At 34.8% G+C, this 21105-nt stretch overlaps 1 protein-coding gene across 1 annotated transcript; it reads left to right on the top strand.

Annotated features, from left to right (window-relative positions):
- The first annotated feature begins 2981 nt into the window (after positions 1–2981).
- LOC137925611 (uncharacterized) lies at positions 2982–19076 on the top strand. Its single transcript, XM_068769079.1, has 14 exons — positions 2982–3139; positions 4116–4311; positions 5637–5709; positions 6069–6196; positions 7898–7969; positions 9159–9242; positions 10178–10223; positions 11073–11236; positions 12294–12361; positions 13644–13776; positions 14675–14784; positions 15156–15249; positions 18274–18399; positions 18993–19076. The coding sequence occupies exons 1-14, from the start codon at positions 2990–2992 to the stop codon at positions 19043–19045; spliced, it is 1497 nt and encodes a 498-aa protein (XP_068625180.1). The 5' UTR covers positions 2982–2989; the 3' UTR covers positions 19046–19076.
- Positions 19077–21105: the final 2029 nt, after the last annotated feature.

Below are 21105 nucleotides of genomic sequence, written 5' to 3'. Positions count from 1 at the left end.
TAGGAAAATTAAATTTTGGAAGAAAAAGAAAATTTTGGAGTCATAGTAATGGAAAAGACAGCTACTGCTAGCTAGTTTAAATATGTTATATGAATTTTTTTTTAAATTAATTTCTTGTATTACATACTGATTCTTACCTCTGTTTGACGTTAATTTATGGGACACACTTTATTGTATTTTACTAGTCATCATACTTTAAAATTGATTTTGTAGATGACTTGGATTAATCGTTGTTAATTCTAAAGACATTGTCACTGGATGCTGGAACCACAAGGTACTCGTATTGAGACCATGGGCCGACAGAAGCGCAGGTTAGGATGACTATCCAAAAAGTTCAGACTTTAAGGTCGAAAACGCTCAATGGAAGCCACTTGAACAAGTCTTGTTCGAAATCGACATCCCATGGTTACAAGATTAAACATCTGGTTGATGGAATGAGAGGTATATTTCAATTTCTGAAATTATGTTTACCTCATTTTTTAATTGATATTATCGACATATAACTATAAATCAAACCATATACCGTACCGTATTTTAAAAAATCTTAGTGGTAATTCATACCGGTATGTATTGTGGTATTTGTACAGGTGATACAGTACTGTCGACTTTATCGATATTTCAAAAATTTAAATCATAAATATTTTCGCAATTTACAAAGAATATTTAGTGATATCAAATCAATTAGAACTCAGTGTATAAAATATATGTCACATGTGTTGAAATAAAAAAGAATTCGCGACCGTATGTGACGTTAGATAATGTGACTTTATATAAAACAATGTAAAAGCTCCTATTACCGCGATAAGCAAAATCGGTTTTAATCACTATGGGGTATTTTCATAATATTCACAAAGAAAGAATTTCTGATTTGCATTAGTTATTAACCTTTCCGTAACCAGCGCCGGAGGTAGTCGGCGTCCATTTGCCGTTACTTATATTGCATTGTTATTGAATTGATTCCTCTAAGAGTAAAATCAATTTTGTTATTGAATGCGCCTTCAATCGAAAACAATTCTTTGGAATTGAAGTGCGTATTTGGAAACTAAAATTCAAAATTAAAAAAATATATTATAAGAAACACACGTGCTCGGTTCAGTGGCGTCACTTCGTCGGAACGGACTGCGGTAAGGAAAGGGTTAAGACTATTAATTTAAACACCGCGGTAATAGGAACTTTTGTTTCAAATTAAGAATAAAAATTTACAATGAGTATTCAAAATAAAAAATTTTAGTCTTTCAATACGTAATGAATTTATATGATGACAATTATATATCTATAACCGAGAATTAAAATGAAAATATTGTTTTTTTTTTTTAACTTATTTTGTTTTAATTGTATTAGATTAGGTACAAGTTCGCAGGTTGTGCGGACGTGTAGGTAGTCAGGCCTTCGGCACGTCGCTCGCGGCCCGACGTTTGGTGATTTGGTATTTCGTAAGTGTAAAGTACATTGTGGTAAGTGAACCTGTGATCAGATTAGGTGGTTGTGATGGACTAGTGTGGGTCGATGCGATTTTTTAAATGTTTTAATTTTTATAGATCTTAGTTGTAGCAATAAATCCGAATTTTGCTTTAACGTGTCGAACAATTTTTCAATGTACAGTACTGGTTTTCTGAACGCGGCCACTTGTCACACCGTAACGTAATTCGCGTAATATTTGCTTAATAATTTAAAATGCGCGGACGTAGGCAAGTTTTTTTTTATTTATTTTTTTATACGCAATAACATATTTAATAGATAAGTTCTCGATAGCCGGACGGTGTGACACACGGCCGCAGCACCAGTGACTGTACGCCCGCTCTTTCCAGTAAGCTGATTAGTTATAGATATGACTGTAACATAAGAAATACACCCGTATGTGTCATAATTAAGTGTGGTGACGTAATAAATATTTCAAAGCATTTCCGTCTTTTATTGAATTTCAGCCTTGAGGCTCGTTGGCAAGCTCACATTCGCTCAACGAGCCATGGGAGCATCTCCAAATTTTTGTACGACTTTCGCCCATCAATATATCGCCAAAAAATTGTAATAAATTGGTAGTACATACTAAACCGAAACAATTTGTTTATGACAAGTTACATGATGAAGCCATGTTATAACATTTTTATTTATTTACTTTATTATATTTTATTGTACACGCTAGGATACATTTAAATAGTTTCTTAAACAAGAAAGTATAATAGGCAGTCTTATCACACAAGGCGTTCTCTTACAGACAACTATAGTAGTGAAAAGGTAAGGTAGTAATATGGGTAACTAACGTGTACAAAACATACATATATACTTATAATAAATAAGGTATAATACAATAATAAATTATAACATCAAACTGATTTGGATTGCACTAGCCCCAGAAAGAATAAAGAAACAGGAAGCAAAAGAAATTAATTAACGGATAAACAATCATAGGTCTAGTAAATAGTTCTTAGCCATTTTCTTAAAAATAGGAAGTGGGTTAGCACGTCTTATATTCAGCGGTAAAACATTTCTCAATCGTGCGGCCTGTGTGGTAAAAGATTTGGCCATAAACGAAGAAGAAAAGGCCGGCATTTTGGATAAATTAATAAATAATATTAGGGGGACTGAAAAGTAATGTCGTTTCTGTCGACATTTTTTACAGACAAACCGATTATTTTTTACCGCCTCGGCATAGAAAATTTGTATACTAGATGGCAAAAGGTTGTTGATAACGAAGGTGAATATATTGTTAATGTAATCTGAATTACGTAATGTAAATGTAATCGTGTGAATTTAACTTAAGAAAGAGACACTACTTTCCGGTCCCTTTAATAGTTATATGGCGACAGTTTATATAATAATAAAACAAGGTATAAGGTAAGGTTCACGATACTGAAATAATTTTTAACAAGATAATTTGAGACAATAGAGTATTGTACATTTTACGCTTGCAAGACATAGTATTCTAGATGAATAAACAGCTGTCAATCAACTGTCTAATTTTATAAATTTTACAAAACGAAATAAAAATATGGGAATAACTACAACATTGTTGGTGCATCTTGTATTTCTGTGTGTATATACGTCGTGCAATGCTGGCTCCAAAAGTCAACTGCCGCTATTCTCAATCGATCCAAAGGCTAGAACATTGGCAAATGTAACAGACAATAGGACACGAAGAGTAAGTCATTTTTATTCAACAAGTATTTAAGTTTTTCACGTACAGTTAAATGAAAAATTCAATTAAACTTATGTCTTTCATTTTGAAATAAAGCTTGATTGATACCTTATAACTCAAGTCGTTCACTACAAACTTTACACGTCTTTATGGATACAGGCACATCACACACTATCTAGTGATCATCATAGTCAATTTGACCGTAGTAAACAGTGTCTTCTGTCCACTTTGGACGTCTTAAGCTTCGTAATGAGGCCCGAAGAGAGATATCATCTTCCATTGCCGTGTCAATTTCATATGGAGGGTATATACGAATACGGGTATATTCGTATATAAACATTATTTACGAACCCTCGCTACGTTTGGCATACGGAGTGCAATTTATATCTGAAATGTGTTCAGGAAATGCTGTAAATCCTCTTATAGCAACCAGGCGAGTGTGATGGCCATTTTATGGGCCGGTATCATAAACTTCTGTAACAGCTTGGCAAGATTCATCACATTCTGGCAAGCCTAAGAAATTATAATTAATGTTGAATATAGTTTTTCACCGGTATGGTGATGATTAAAGGATCTAAGACGTCGTTATTTACTATGGACTTTATGAGAAAGTTCAAGGTTGCTCAGATAATAATTGAGAAAGGTATGCTCTGAGGTTTATTCTGCAAGATCGGATTAGAAACGAGGAGATCCGTAAGAGAATCAAGGTCACCGGCGTAGTCCGAGGAATTGTTTGTATGAAATAACAATGTACAGAGTACATCGCCCGTGCAATCGACGTCCATTACAACCAAAGGCGACTGTTGACGCGACGGACATCGCATTACTGGTTATTACGGCGATCGTTGGAAAGGCCTATACCTGGAATTGGGTATCTATCGGCTGAAATGATGACGATAATATTAAAAAGAGTTGTAATAAAAAATTATTCTCGCCCACAAATGTTTCTTCATTTAAATATATGACAAACATTTTCTAGTACCTCCCATTCATAATGCTAGTGGACCGCGACAAAGATACAAGTGAATACTGGCGCGAAACGGAGATATTAACTCTGGTCCAAAATGATGAAGAGGGAATTGACTACGAGAAGTGTGAACAGACCATTCCAGAAGCATCCCTCGTTAACATACCAAGCATGAGAGCTATAAGGCCTATCTGTAGAACTCAGTACGGTAAGGACTTCGTTAGTTATTACGTTAAACTTTTCTTGACAATGTATCATATTAAAGCTGATAGTAGACGATAATTAATTAGGTGTACAAAGCATAGTACATGACTATGGAATTCCTCTGTTACAACAAGGCACCAATAGAAATTTGCAGAATGATTAAGTTTGTGTTATTTAAGGATCACGATTCTTAGTAATGAGGGATAGGACTCAAGAAGTAGGAGATATATGTTGCCTTGCGTTATTTTGATAATAATTAAAAACAATTACTAGCCGCGGCCCCTCGCGAAGTGCACCGATGAGTTATACAGGGTCGCACGAAATCGCTGGATGCGGGTAGCGCTATACTGAACTTCGATGGAGACCTATGCCTTGCTGTAGACGTCCACTGACTAAAACGATGATGATGATAATGATAAAATAATTCATAGTTTACAAGTAACAACAGACAACTGTGTAACTTGAAACTTGATTTAAATCATTTATAATATGTACAGAGGTAAGGTAAGACTAAGAGCTTTTTAATATCCTTTTACATTTATCCTACTCTTCATGTTTGTTACATTTCATTGTATCTGTTGCTGTGCTCTTATCGCGTTCGTAGTTTGTAAGCATGTGAGAGAGACAGACGATTGTTTTTGTCAATACGTTATTCAATTGTTTTCAGAAAAAAATATAAAATACTAAAAATTCTTTCTTATACGCTGGCAGTGTTTAGGTTTCTTGTATCAATATTGAAAAGTTTCTGTAATTTTTTCTAGGTTTAGGTCACAGCGTTCCATTTTGGATTATACGAGCTCCGTACTAACAACTTGTTGCAATATTAGGATAGAAATCAATTTAAAAGTACGTCAAATAGTCTGCAGTCTTCAGCTTGTCCGTATGCCGTCATGGGCACTGTGTTATCGTAATACCTATTGCCTTTTTAAAAAAGAAAGAAAATTAAAGGAAAACTTACCTTAATATTATTGCAGACGCGATATATAACTAGGCGTACCAGCAATGGGAAATAAGTATACATATATTCGTATATAAATGCAAGTATACAATTTGCGCCAATTCACTGCGGTTGAACTGATATTTCAAATGACAGTTTCAACCAAGGACCCCTCTTGCGTGTAAGATGTAAAATGCCCATGAGTTTTTACTATAACCCATACTATGACTAAATATCGTTTTAATTGCGGTAAAGCAATAACCAACAGGCAAATTACATTTTCCAATGCCAAAAAAAAAAAACAATTTCATATTGAAAGATGTTCATGCCAATATGGACATTTATCAAATACAGTTTTGGTTAGGATACATTAGAATAACTTGCCGTTTCAGATTACCAACTCTGCCCGCAATGTCCGCGGTTCAACAATAGAACGGAATGCGAATTATTTCGAGACTCGTGCAGGTAAAACTGTTTTCTTGTGTTTGAAAGTTTGTCCTTTAGGTGATTGATCATATAAATAACAAACGACAGCGGTAAACCAGTTGGAGATTGGAGGCACTACGTTGCTTTTGCCAGTCTGTATTTCAGCTTTCATCAATTCTTCGCGCTATGTTGCTAGCCCACTTCCTCTACAATTTTCTTATCCGCTGAGCTGCCTGTTACTTTCTTTCGATTACGGATATTCTTATTCCTCATTCAATCTTGTAGATAAATTTTAAGCGCAGCTCGTTCCATGAATATCGTCTGAAATTAATGCTTTGTAAGATCCATTATATCATGAACATATTTCAAGTGAAAATCATACTGAAATCTATCCGCAGTGAGAGAAGAGTGCACCCGAACGAATATCGCACTTACTGTGACAATAAATACGGAAAATGGCGGACAATGTTCCTACCGGCTGATTATACGCAATGTAGATGCTGCGACGAATGTATATTTTACAGAGGTACATATTTCTTTATTATAGGTGGGGAAATGTAAGTGGCAATGTGCAGGCGACAGCGCGTAGAACAAATGATCGCTGGGGTCTGGGGGCTTAAGGTTGTCGATTGACCTGGTTGTAGGAAGACAGGTTCTGGAATGGAGACCAAAGACTTTCACGAGCAGTAAGGACGTCCACTCACAGATTGGATAAACGACCTTATAATTGTTATCGGGCGACGATGAATGCAAGCCGCTTCCAATGGGTCCTATTGGGAATCTTTGGGGTAGGATATGTTCATCAGTGGATATTCTGCGGCTGAGATGGTATGGTGCGGCTGGATATAATGACACCAAATTTTTAAAGTATAAGTTATGAGATATTGTAAAATTTAAAGCCAAAATTTAGACCTTAAATTTCTAGAATATTTTGCAATCTGTTGCGATCTAATAAAAATAGATATTATTTAATCGACAGTTAAACACTTGCTACGGAATTATGATTCACATAGTACAACAATATGAATGAAATGTAGAAAGAAAATATTTTTTATATATTCACTAGTCATTATGTATGTAAGTGTATACAAGGTATTACATACTTATCAGATTGATTTAGTCTATAGCAACTTTTAAATAAGAAAGTCACTTGAAGTAGTGGTTCAAATAAACTGTGGGCTGGAAGGTATATTAGGAAACATCGAATAGTTATATATAATTTAAACTTAAGTACATTTTGCCGTTTCAAAGTTTTATAAAAATAACAAATGTCATATAATGTATGTATATTAAATATTTATTTGGTTGTAGTGACAAAACTTTGACGATCCTATGGACATAGTATAGAGATCTTTCAGTATTCTGGGTACATGCGTGATAAAATTAAATCACCAAAATTACTATATGTAATTTTTGTGATTTAAAAAATAAAAATATAAAGTTTATTTATTCACTATTGAAACTTTCAGGGACTCTTATTGATCGTCAACTTTTTTTCCATCAAATTTGCTTTGATCCTTCTACGAAATGTGTATATATGTTATGTGTATATAGCCTTGGAGAAAAAGCAGGAATAAATTCTACAACAACACATATTTTTATAATGTGTAACTATATGCTTAACTATATTTTATTTAGTACGATTTTTGCACATTTCTATCAGATATAGCCTAAATGAAAACAAAATAATCAAGCGACATCATAGTCAAGGATTATTGTCTTTTAAATATTCATTATTTGATTAGTATCTGTCAAATAACTATAATCCAATAATTTTATTAAAAAATCTAATTCCACAGTCGAAATTTTGGTACAGGCAGTTTCTCACGGTGCCATGTAATTAACATTGGGCGTCTTCTATTTATTAATTCAATAACATTGTTTCAAATACAATTATTTAATTTTATTGATCCTGCAATATTTTTTTTTAAATTTCAAAAAGCACTTACCAACACGGCTTGCTGATGAATATTCGTCACAAGGTAAACCTATTTCTAATACTAATAATGCGCATTATGTTCCAAACAAATAAAAATTTTAAGAAACGTTTTCCAACTTCACCTAAATCATGGCTACGATATTGCCCCGCATTACATGACATGCAATACATGACATGAATGAAAATTTACACTACTGTCACCAACAAAAGAAAATAACCGCTAAATTTTCTTTTAAAGATACTCATCTATCTTTATATCGATATTAAGGTCCAAAAACCATGTTTCAGAATTAGACCAGTCGTGTATGGAAGATGAGTATAGTTTTGATACCGAAGAATTTCTTCCTGTTACTACCATAGGTAAGCTTTTAATTTTTTTTATCGCTAATAGGTTGATCTGTTAAGGTTGTTGGTGTATAAGATTGGGATTGACTATAGTGGACTGTAAAAGGCCTTGGTCCAGAGAATGAATTAATTTATTAAGACTTAATTTCACAAGGAAGCGAAAACACTTGTGCTCGGTGGCGGCAGGGAGCAGAGAGAGAGCACAGATAAAAACATATTTTACAAATTCGCCAAACCATAGACAAGATCTTACCTAAAACATTTTTGGTTGGTACTATTGCCAACAGTTGGAAGACAACGGGACCACTTCCAGCCAGTCCCATTAGAAATTTCAGGGAGAGGCCTGTCCAGCAGTTGCCATCTTAGGGCTGGAACTGATCACAGGGACTTGAAATGATGATGATAATGATGAAGTAATCAATTCGAGTGATTGACACTAGTAGGTTGGATAAAGGTGGGGGAAGACTTAAACTCCAAATAACTTTAGCGAATCTGAGACGGATGATGCATCAGCGTAGTGTCGAACCATCGTTATAGCACCACAGGCTATCCAGAATAGAACTGACGTGACACGAGGGACTGTGGGTATTCCTTATGGTGATACCAGAGAACCTCAAAAAGAGCAAAGGGCGACTGTAGAGAGAGTTTTACTACAGAGAAATCCCACATAATCCTGTCTTCTCTGCAAAGGGTATCCTGAAAATCCAGTAAATTTCTCCACGAATCAATAGAATTTTCAAAAGGGGGGTTGGGGATATAACGAGATCTTGGCGACGGTTTCGGAGTGATCCATCGAACTTATGTCCAGGTCCTGCGGAAGCGCTTGGGCTAATTCTGTCCACGTCTTAAAATAATTGGTGAGACGCTGCAGCTCTACTCTACGACGCTAAAGAACTAGGCCAGCGCCATTGAAACTACTATAATATGCGATAATAAAAAGGGACAAAAAATACCATGGGATTTAATCGCCAGAAGTATCCTAGGCCAAATTTCTCCGCTGGACAAAAACAGACAAAAAAGGAGGGGTAATTCTTAGAATGCGATTCAGTGATAAAATAACATCACACTGCCCACAAACTGTGACCGGCTTGTATTGAGACTATAAATCTATCCTCGACGCTTTTTAGGGGCGGCCCGTGCCTTGTGAGAGCGTCTATCGGCTGACACTATAATAATTATTAATAAATTATATTTGTATGAATAGATTTCAGAGCCGGCTGCAATCCGTACTGGGGGCATCCGGAGCAAGAGGTGAAGGCATTACGATGTGACCAAGTGTTGCGTAGATGTAAGTATTGTGATGAATGTCGGTTCAGCTTCTCCTGTCAATATAGACAGATAATTTATTGAGAAGCTCAGAAACTTACTTATAAAATACAGATGCGCACATTCCATATTAGGTATGCCGGAAAACGTTGAAATTTTAGGAAAACTCTTCATCCGTGTTTGTAACTCAGTCACAATGCAAATTTCCATTGTTAGATCATTATCACATTTTCGTCGAAATTTAAGATATGACCACTATGAGAAAAAGTCCCTTAAATATTAAATACACAAATAAAAAAGTGATCGCACATAAGAAGAAACATCTGGCTTACGACTTTAGACACCAAAAGAGCTCCAATTTTTAAAGTGTTTCTTCAGGCGCACAATTTTCTTCAAGGCTGTATACCTATAAGTACTCAAATACATAATAATCTGTTATGGACACAGTAAATTATTAAGATGGTTTTCAGATTCTTTAATATCCGCGAAAGACGTCGACGTCAGATATATTTGAGAAGAGTTTTTAGAAAGCTTGTCAGCTATTCCAAAATCACTGACATAATTTTGGTGATAATACGAAACTTCCAATAGAACAGTTTCCTAGAAGCGAATTTGACAACCAGCGTAACTTAATTTTGTTGTCATCGTATGACTTGAATGCGTCTGTCGAGCTTCCGGTTTATTTTTAAGTTCACGGACCCTTCCGCTCCGTGAACTCAGTTCCGTTGAAGCTGTAAAAGCCACTAGACTAACAGCATCAACTTCAACCGAAACCAAGCTCCTACAAGAACGGTTTCAGAGAACGGTATTGCTGTTATAGCTATAAAACTTGGCCATAATATTTTATATCACATGTTAAAAATTACCAAGAATTAAAAGAATTTTATGACATCACACCTACAAAAGGCATTTATATATCTACCATAAAATTAATATGTTTGAACTTTGCTAAAACAGGTGTACCTGTTACAATACCGACTCTGCCAAATGATTCGTTGAATGTGTAAGCCTTTTTTCTATTCATTTTTACTATAAAAACTTTAAGCAGTCGTGCCCAACGGTAGAGGAGTGAGATTTACGACCGTAAAATCGCGGGTTCGATTCTCAGAACACATTCTTATATAATTCACACGTCGTGCATTAATTGTATGGGAATGCTCCCAAACAAGTTTCCAGAGGATGGGCAGCAGCATCCTCTGCTTACCACCCTGTGCGTGGTGATTATGGTATGTCCTCCCATAAACATTTGTTTAGAAGACCATGGAGGACGTTGCAGTGAGCCTCAATGGCCTGAAAATGTTTACATATGCTTTAAAATTACTGATACTCGAAGAAGAAAACAAATATAGTAAATTATTATATTACATCATTTCAAAAGTCTAATGTAATTTGTATTCTGTAAGGAGTTACTATCATTTTTTTTTATAATCGATACCACGAGATAACTCGTTACATTTATGTTTATGATATCAGAATCACTCCTAAATCATAATTATTCCCACGCGACTTCACTACCTTGTTTTGAGCATTGCTTTGTATGTACAGATATATTCATTCAAGTCACCCGACAGACGCTCACTGCAAACCATAGGCCTCCCCCAAATACTGCAGTGACGGGTCTAGCGCTGTTCGAATCCAGCGACTTCCTGCGAACTTGGTTATGCCATCAGTCCATCTAGTGGAGAGCCTGTATGTAATATAAATATGATTAATTTATATTTTAATTTCTAAATAATTTTATATTTCTTATTTACCTTTTTGTATCCTTTTGTTACAAATATAATAGAATGAATTTACTATATAATTAACCAATTTAAAATTAAAAAAAATGATTGTTTAATTCTTGCGATAGACGTCGAAGTTTCCGATATGAACCACCGACAGCTGAGGAGTGTCCGGTGTCATGCAGGGGCTTCGAGTGCCAGGGTATGGTGCATGAAGATCAGTGCCCCCCGGGAGCCTTCCTTCCCGATAAGAACCTATGCAATTGCTGCGGAAAATGCAGTGCCTATTTCCGTAAGTTTCGTATCCCTACATCCAACACGTTTCTGGATTTTTTTTAGATATCTCGTTTCGTTATAATATTAATTATCAAGTTTCTCATAAAACACTATATTTATACACTTATCTTCCAATTATTAACCCGCGGACCCTGAGTGATGGCTTGCTGTGAGAGAAGTCGACTCGCTTTGTCGCAAACAACTTGTTTATTATTATATTATTTAGATTGCTGTCTAAGTGGCAATTGCAAATTTCCCCGGTTCGTAGATGCAGTGGGCACTTTGCCTAAAACCGAAGCTCGCGGGCTCCGCTACATGCTGCTCGACGCAAAACTCTTAGATCGCCTAGGCAGACACACAAAGGCCTCCTTTATGTAATCTCCGACTGAACCGAACCGAAATTCCGACATAGAATTGACCGAAAGGACGGAATTACGACTTGGTCGGTTGATTACCTGATAAACATTACTATTACTTCGGAAAGCGTTAGCTCTTGGAGAAGAAGTGAGGGTGGAAGAAGTTCAGCAACGCAGATGCGATTCTAGATAGATATCTAGAATGATCGGAATCATCTTGTATTAATTACAATTGGTATTGAATAAAGTCACTAAGATTCGAGGAACACCGCCGTAACTTACACCGCGCTTTAACTAACGCCATAACAGCAGACGGTGTGCTTTCTTGATATGCCCGCGCGTCTGTTGGAACGCTTAGTGGTATTATTCACGCGGTTGTGTAAGTAGCCAGTGAAGAAGAAATACCATTTTTAGTTAAGATGTCGAATAATGATCATTGAGAAAGTCAGTCACGGGACTGACCAGATATGTACGGACCTGCTTGCACTCGGCTGCGGTGAAACTATGTCAAATCTATTTCCTAAATTTAATTGTGAACAAGGGAATTTTGTTAATTTCATCTACTTCATACAACACTGATTTATATAAAAAATACCTAACTACTAATTCTAATTAATAACAGAAAAACCTATTACGTGGTGGTGTTTTTACGTAAAGTATTTAGAAAATTAGGCTTGTCTGTGGTATCGGTAATTCAGTGCTTTGTTTGTTTCACAGAACTGAATCAAAAATGTGCTGAATTTAAGAAGACGTTGCACTACGTGAATGGAAGCGAAGAAATTGAAGTAATTTATTATTATTATTATTAATTTAGGTAATTTGTTTATTCTGAACAAGCTGTGCAACATTAAAATATAATATATGTTTGCATAAGTTTCGTATTATCGAAAGGCTTTCACAGGCCATTCAATAATTATGCTAGATTATATCTAAACGTTAAGGAATGAATAGAACAGAAAGCAGAATTAATAGGCAATCATATTAATAAAAGAGACACAAACAATCTTTTGTAAATTAAATTATTTATAGCCAAGCTTTTATACTTTGGTTACCGTCATGTTATAGTAAATGATATAGGTGTTTAAGCATTGTATCTATACGTTATAAATGTAACGTAGATCGTACCAACTTACCTTATACTAGTAAGTGAAAAGGCCTGTCGCAATACAAAAGAAACAACAAAACCTTTTAAAGAGCAATAGGCTTAGTATATATAGGTTTAATAACTTAGTAATGAACAGGGTTTGTTTAAAAAACTATTTTTTTTAATTTCGTACAATGCACGACTTTAGTAAAAATGTTTTTAACTGATTGGTTTAATTTTCTCTTTAGTTTGTTAGGATACAAAAGCGTTATCTTTAACTTTCTCTTTTTATTTCTCTTGTAATTACTTCATTTTTGTTTGATTATAATTTAACATGCCTTTTTTGGTTTTCATCACCATCATATCAGTCGGTAGACTTCCACTACCAGGCATAAAGGCTACCTGCAAGGACTGCCTCGATGATCGGTTTTGCGCTGCCCGCAACCACCACCTAGTCCACCTAATAACTGAGTGAATGGCCTGCCTACCCATACTGCGTTTACCGCGCGTGGCTCTCTCCCGAGCTCCCTCAATTCCCAACAGGCGTCGGTTGCATGAGCGATATGCTTCGCTGATTGTTACTTCAGACGAGAAATTTAGCTTTCACGACAATTTTGGTCCGTCTGCAAAACTTCTAATTTCTGTTTAGATCTCGCAGCAAATATCAGTGCATATTCCACTGTACTCTTGATGAACTTGAACCTTTATTTATAAGACCTATTATACGCGACTATATCTCTAAACCATATGAGAAATACGATAAAATAAAATAATATGTACATTTTCGACAATAATTTTATTTTATCAACGTTTTTCAATACTACGAGTATATAATTTAACAGTGATTAAATATGTTATTTGTTGCTATATTCTAAAATTTAATTACATGTTGATGTTGTTTGATAGAGCAGTTATTAAAAGTTATATGTAATTTACAGTTGAATTTCTTGGAAGCAATTATTTATTTTTATATTCTATCGCAGATCGAAGAGGAGTTCCTGGAGCCCGGATGTGATGATGGACTAGTGTGCCGGGAAGGCTTCTGCCAGGATATACACACACTACTTACTGCTGCTTCTCGGTCAAAGAGGGATCAGGTCTACGCTGATGCATATGGTAAGGAAATCATCAAGTAACGTCAATTTGGACATCACCAGTGACTTGACCGGTCGTGGAACTAATAGTTATTTAATGATATCCTGAGCAAATTCTTCCCTTGCATTCTTTTTAACAATTAATCAAGTTTATACGATATGGCAATTTAATGTTTCTAAATCATGCACAAATACATGCAGGAATATACCGTTTTTTTATATTGTCTTCCGCTGTTTGGGCCTCTTGTTCACCCCTATTTATGGGACAGAGCATTACGCTACATTATCATTTTGTAACTTTTTTAATTATTTACTTTATTTCCAATATTTCTGATGTCACTGATATTTAATAAATATTAGTAGGTACATCTGAACTCCCACTTACCTCTACTTGATTTCTTTGTGATTCTCTGGAAAAGATGGTTAATAGCAATGGGACGGCCTATTGCTGCAATAGCAATATTATATTTTGCACCTAAGGAGTGTAAAAATGTAGTGTTATCTGTAGGTGATGTATCATTAATGTATTTTTGCATTAGGCACGAACGTCTGTATCGCTGCGTTCAGGATGGTTATAATTACGTATTTTTTAAAAAATATTTTATCTGTACTGTATATTACAGAAAATTAACAAGTCTATACATTGCTGAGAAGTGTATCTGTGTATGAGAGCGAGTGTGATTTTGCGTATTCGTGTGTGATTGTCTACCTGTTTATACTTTATTTTACAATTTGAAAGAGTACGATTATGGATGTGTATGGGTAAACAGCCAAATATATGACGTTATAAGAAACGCAACCTAATTTTTTTTCGTTTACGTCGAATCGCAAATTTTATGAATTTAATTTGGTACAAATGAGAGCATTAAAAGAAATATCTCAATATCGTATTGTAAATAATTAATCTATTGCTTAAACAGAACCATGTAAACAAGAGATGAAATACTTTAAGAAGAAATACGGCGATAGAGGCCATCTGCATTACGAAGCACCGCAGTGTACGCCCCTGTGGTTGTATGCACCTGTGCAGGTACATTATTTTATTAATTTAAAAAATCCTTTTATTATTAATTTATTCACGACATGAATACAGATTAGATCGGTGTTAAACTTATATATTTTATGTGTTTTCCTGAAATATACGAATAATATTTCTATAACTAGCCTATAAATTAGTATTTTTCAACCTTATATGTACCATAGCCCATTATAGCCTTTCTAAAATTTTTACTCACCCCTATGTAACATATATATTTATTATATTAAAGTGAAAGGGTTAAACTCGTGTCGAGTCCACTTTCGAAATGCCTTCCTTAACAATTATATTGCTCATCAGTGGGACGTGGGTTCCAAATAGCCAAACTGCTATAAATTCATTCATTTATCATATTTAATTCACAGTGCCGTCGTTTCGTCTGCTACTGCGCGTTGGAAGATGGCAGTAAGATAGAAGGTATCAAGGTACCGCGCGTTGAGGTGTCCAATATGAACTGTGGTTCGTTATTTTCTTATTATAATATTCATTTAAGAGTCGAGAGGTAGTCCTTTAAGCTAACTGGAATAAAGCTCTGATATGTGAATCAAATCTTATAGCTTTTCCATACAAAATGCTTGTCTTGACAAAATTACATAACTACATCTGTCACATATCAACTGTAGGACAGTACAGAGTTTAGATGTACCTACTACGGGCAGTAGAAGTGGTAGTGCAATCATATCATATCATAGCTCAATAATAGCTCGTGGATCTGTGATCCTTGTGACCAGCGAAACTGTAACAGCGTCGACAACTAACAGAAACCAGTTTTATTGCGTTTTGAACGTCGCTGTATTCTTTTTAAGTTAAGTTACAATTATAGTTTTTAATTGAATTTAATAGTTTGATCTTTCAGTTTTAATTTCTTATGACATAGCCAGATAAATAAAAAACAATGTTTTGTGTATTTTTAAACGGTTTTATTTAGTTCGACCCGTACGGAATTTGTTTGGGTCAAAATTAGAAATTGAAATTTAAGCACTTTCCCGTTGTCAGATTGACCTGAATTTTGGTACACACATTTAATTTAGATGACAATACAATATAATAAAATAAATAACATTATAAATCTAAGATGGCCGCCGATACAAAATGGCGGATTACATATTTTTCCTTAACCCCCTCAATATGGGTATCAAATAAAAGGGCTACACTAGTAAAACACGATGATTATGTCAAAATTTAAAATTTAAGATGGACGCCGTTCCAATATGGCGGACTAGGTACATAATTTTCCACAACCACCACAATATGGGTATCAAATAAAACCGTTTAAAAAACCGTTTAACTTAAAAGTTTTTTTACCGATTTTTATTTTTACTATCTGTACTAATTGTTAAACTAATGTGACGTCATCCAAATGGCGGTCGCGCTTAACGATTAATGGAGATAATGCCCGTATTAAAACTTTTGTTATATGTAAACTTTCATCGTGAATGTGGAAAGTACTAAAAACACACGATCAGGCTTACTTTGTCGTACGTGTAACGTGATGGCATATAAACGGGTAAATCTATAAGGCTAGTAATTATATTTATTATAATATATGTTTTTATTTTCATAACAACAGAACAACATACTAGACACTTCTTGTCTCGTAGAGTGGATTGCGAATAAGTTAACAGTTTATATCAGTGTGATATTTTTACAGTACTAAAAGAAATAGAATAATCTAGGTACAAAATATTAAAAGTAGTAAAGACAATGGTGGTCATAAAATGTAGGCTATTAAATAATGTTACTTCATGCTATTCATAAAATTTTCGGTGGGTATGAAGGATCAAAAATAGTGGCGATCTTTGGTAGGGGATTATGCCTTGTGATAGGCCTCCATTGGCTAATACGATGATGATGATAAAGAGGTATCAACATGACGATCATATGTTTTATTTTTAGTTTCCTAATAGTTCAAGATGTATCTGTATGTCTTTGTTATGTATTGTTTACTTTGTTACACGCTTTAAAGGAATTAACGTATAGCTTAATTGTCAGCGAAAAAGCTTTAATGCTTTTACAACTTCAGCTATATATAGCTCCCCTGTATAAATTGATCTCTCGATTGAACTAGGAAGAACCTAGTAAGTTTTAATTAATTTTAACACGCAGTAACCCCTACTTACTGTATTATCATTAGGATTTGATTATTAGAAACCATTTATTAATACGGTGTACCGTAGAAAAAGGTAGCAAAAGACCTATACAACATCATCATTAATGACATCAAGCATGTGGCGCATGTTCCTGGAACAGGGTGATTCAAAATAGAATGGAATGGAGCGGTTGGACCGGCCTTTGCTCTAGCAACCAGACCAACAAAAAATTAATAAACAAGAAATTATATGTTACAATATATTTTTATTTTAATAGGCACGTGAAATATTACTTATGAAAGATTTAAATAAAGGGCTTTATTATTAAATGACCTATAAATTTACCCCTTCAGAGGTTTTACATCTATATACAATCATATTATACAAATAAGTTTGAAAATTATGGCCACTCTCTCGACTCCTTCACAATCAACGTTCCTAAACATCTTTGTCGTCACTTCTTCACGTACACTACTTGTAAATACTAGACACGTATTGGATATATCAAGCTGATTTTTAATGTGGATCTATGTAACATTATACAAGTCATCGTCAATTATCCTAGTTTCATTGCACCAAAGCGGAAGACGATATTCCATAATGACCTGCAGCAGTGAAATGTAGTCTCTCATTTTGGACCACATTGTACTAAAGTTACTAGCATAGTCGTGCTGATGTGCAAGCTGAAATAGCAATTGTCATACAACGTGTGGAACAGGTGGCCGGTGGGACCTTCGGATTGTTGAATAGAGTCTATGGACCGGCAAGAGTACTGTAGAGTACTGTAGGACAGCCACCAGGTGGAAAGACGACATGGACGACATGGACTTGTAAATGTCATCAGAAGACGCCGGATTCTGGCAGCTTTGAGCCGGTTCTTCATATGGGGGAGGCCTATGCCCACCAGTGGACGTCCAGATGCTGAAATTATGAGGCGATCAATGATACCAGTAAAATAGTCAATCGACTTCTGCTTCTTTATGTATAAATATTCATAACTTTGTTAAAACGCTTTAAAATAATCTTCAACAAAAACACACGCAGATAGATCACGTCACCGGACGTGGTTTATCTTAATTCAATCTATAATATCTTTTTCTAGAACAATCTTTTAATATAATATCTACATGACATAAATATTTGTCAGTATTAATTTAAAATAAACAGTTTTTAATGCAAACAGTGTGTTTCCTGTTTGTTTTGAGACACTATAACTTTTACTGTTCCAAGAACAAGTAATGTGAGAAAAAAACACTTTGTATTGTGATTAATTTTGATTTATACTTCTTAGATACATTAAAAAGGCGAAAAGTTTGTGTAACTTTTATGTAACCAAAATTTTCAACTAACATTTTCTTGTTTGCATTAATTAGTATGATAACTATATTATCAGATTGCGCTCGCGAGAAATGCCGTACCGGTTCCGACGTGGAGTGCGACGGGTACGGTAATTACAAGGAGGCCGTATTCATGCCTCACATCGAACAATGGCCGGACCAGGAGGACGTCCAAGAGAATGGTAATAAACCATTTTTAATTTTGTCTTATAATCATGAAGATATAGGAACAGGAATAAAAAGAGTACAAGTCAAAAGATACATGAAAGATGTCTAAGGTTAGGTATGTGTTAATAAAAAACTTAGAGTGTGTGGTTAATAGATGAGACCAGCGAAAGTACTCCTGAGAGATCTGGTTATTAGAGTAGGTTATACCTAGCCCCCTCCAATACCCTCCAACCCCCATATTTAGAACTTGGCAAAGGTTTGGGGGTGATCCACACACACAGGACCTGCGTCTTTATGATAACTGGTCAAAGTCTATTTAGACGTAAAGGTAGAAGACCATTGTATAATGCGTTTTTATAATTTTTTATAAATTATTCAAATTGGCCCAACTGTATGCAAAGCCGAAAAACCGGTTGAGAGTTGACAGGTGACGTTTGCTGTCAAAAGTCAATTTGAACATTAGATTGTCATGTCATTATTGTAGACATATTTACCCACAGTTAGTATTGCACGTTATTTTCAAATAATGTCATGTTATGTTTACTCGCAATTTCAATGTTGAAAACTGACATAAATTTAATAAATCTGATTATGTTTCTATCAACAGATTCGGGTGAAACGTCAACTCTTGGTGGTACACATACCAAATATGAGCTCTAATAACAGACTAACATGATAATATGAAGACAAAAATTTTTTTTTTTAATTTTCTTTAGGCGCATGTATTTTAATTTGATTGTCTGTGACGCAGTCGTTAACACTATTATAATACAAACATTTGTCAATATTAATTGTCATAAAAGTGTAATAGATAATATACTAAAAATTACAAAATAAAAAGCTTTAACAAAAGTTTGTTTCTTTTTATTGACTACGTTCCCGTTAAATGTTAAGGCTGATCAACAGAGGCGGCATCATCCCTAAGCGCCCTGGTGCAATGTACTCGCTCGAAAAACATAAAATATAATCTATATTCCATTAAGAGACGTAGATTTGGCAGCAAATTGTAATGAGTAGGGCGTAAACTGTTGTATAAAACGAATTTCAGTACTATTCCTACAATTTAATTGGTACATAAAAGAAATATCGACACAAGCCAAAGGATGAAACTACATTTTGTATGCGAAATTGGCCAAAAATGGAGCGCTGCATGCCGCTGGCAGCCGTTCATACGTGTGCAAACAAACGTATCAGCTTCATATCTTATTTCACAGTTTATTTTTTTAAATAAGTAATAAAAACAGTTAGTGCGCTTTATTTTAAATAGTATCTGTTACAACAGCACCTTTTAAACAGTGTGAAAAGACTCAAAATGCGCCAGAAAATGCACTCACACAAAAAGTAGTATGAAAAATTAATCTTTCCGGCCTTTTAAAAAAAAAACTTATAACAATATATCTTTGGTAAGGACAGGGTGGTAAATTTTTTCCAGTCTTTTTAATTTCATTCTCTACTGTCATGCTTCACATAATCTATCGTTCCATTCTTTCTTTCCACAATTCATTCTATCCTTCACTTTCGTTCTAATTCTCGTTCATACATCACCTTCTTATTTCTCTACTTTACAATTTTGTTTACATTATTTCACATTTTTATTTACAGTTTTATGCTTACTCTGTTACACTGTTTTACTACTCTATTTTTGTAACATGTATAAAGCCTATTCGAAGTGGTCTACGTTGGCTGCCATACAGTCCCATAAACGCTGAGATTAGTAATTAATAGCAGCACGCACCCTTTCTACGAGATAATTCTTCACGGCCGCATTATTCATATATTCGCATGCATTATTTTAGGGACTCCAAATTATTATGGCGTTTAGAGCATGCCTTATTTTATTAAACTGACCATAAATCATAATTCAGAGGATTAAAATCAGGATTAGATGACGGCAAGTCTTAAGCTCTCGTAAATTCTGGAACATTCGTTTTTAACTAAGTTCCGGTGGATCGAGTTTTATGACCAGGTCTTGTTGGAAGGATGCTTGTTATTGAACATGTTGTTGTTAAGGGGTTTTATTACCTTCTCACAAGTGGTATCTTGACCCACTTATGTTGATATTTTAATACATTTTTCCCAAAAATATGGCTTAGTCACTCTTTCATAGCGAACACCGCACCAAACCATCTCTGAAATAAAATAATGCCCACGTTGTAGTCTGTTGACAAATTAGAAAGTTACAATTAGAAGTTTCAGCATAAATACGAACATTTCTTCAAATATTGCTCAATTGTAAAAAAAAATTCATCTGTTAACTAAATTTTTCTTAGACCGCCCTTTGCGTACCCATCAGTGCTTCTTTTACAGGCTGCAAGTCCTGAATTATCCTTTTCAATACCCAACAAGGTTCGAGGAGCAATCTTCAGCTTCCGAGGTAAAACCTTTTGCTTTCGGACAGGATTTTTTCGAATTCTCTTCCTTACTGCTTTAACCGCCATTTTCGTACAAAATATGTGGACGGCCAGATCTTTTTCTGACACAAACAGGGGATGTTTCATTGCACATATCAATAGCCCGGTACACAAACATTTGACTAATACCATGCTTAAGGAGGATTTTAAAACTTGTATTTGGCACCATACCCACTTTATGTAATGCAATCACGTATCGGTTCTCTTTATAACCAAACTCAATTTTAATGTCACAAAACATTTTACAACATATGTGCACAGTGAACAATAATAAAAAAAATTACAGATTCCAAATTCAAAAATAATATT

This window comes from Battus philenor, unplaced genomic scaffold (assembly GCF_028537555.1).
Source record: "Battus philenor isolate CCGP_79_NKW_IND1 unplaced genomic scaffold, ilBatPhil1.0.hap1 SCAF_27, whole genome shotgun sequence".
In the NCBI taxonomy this organism is placed as follows: domain Eukaryota; kingdom Metazoa; phylum Arthropoda; class Insecta; order Lepidoptera; family Papilionidae; genus Battus; species Battus philenor.
Note: the sequence above shows the minus strand (reverse complement) of the source record. Positions and strands in the feature narration are given on the sequence as shown.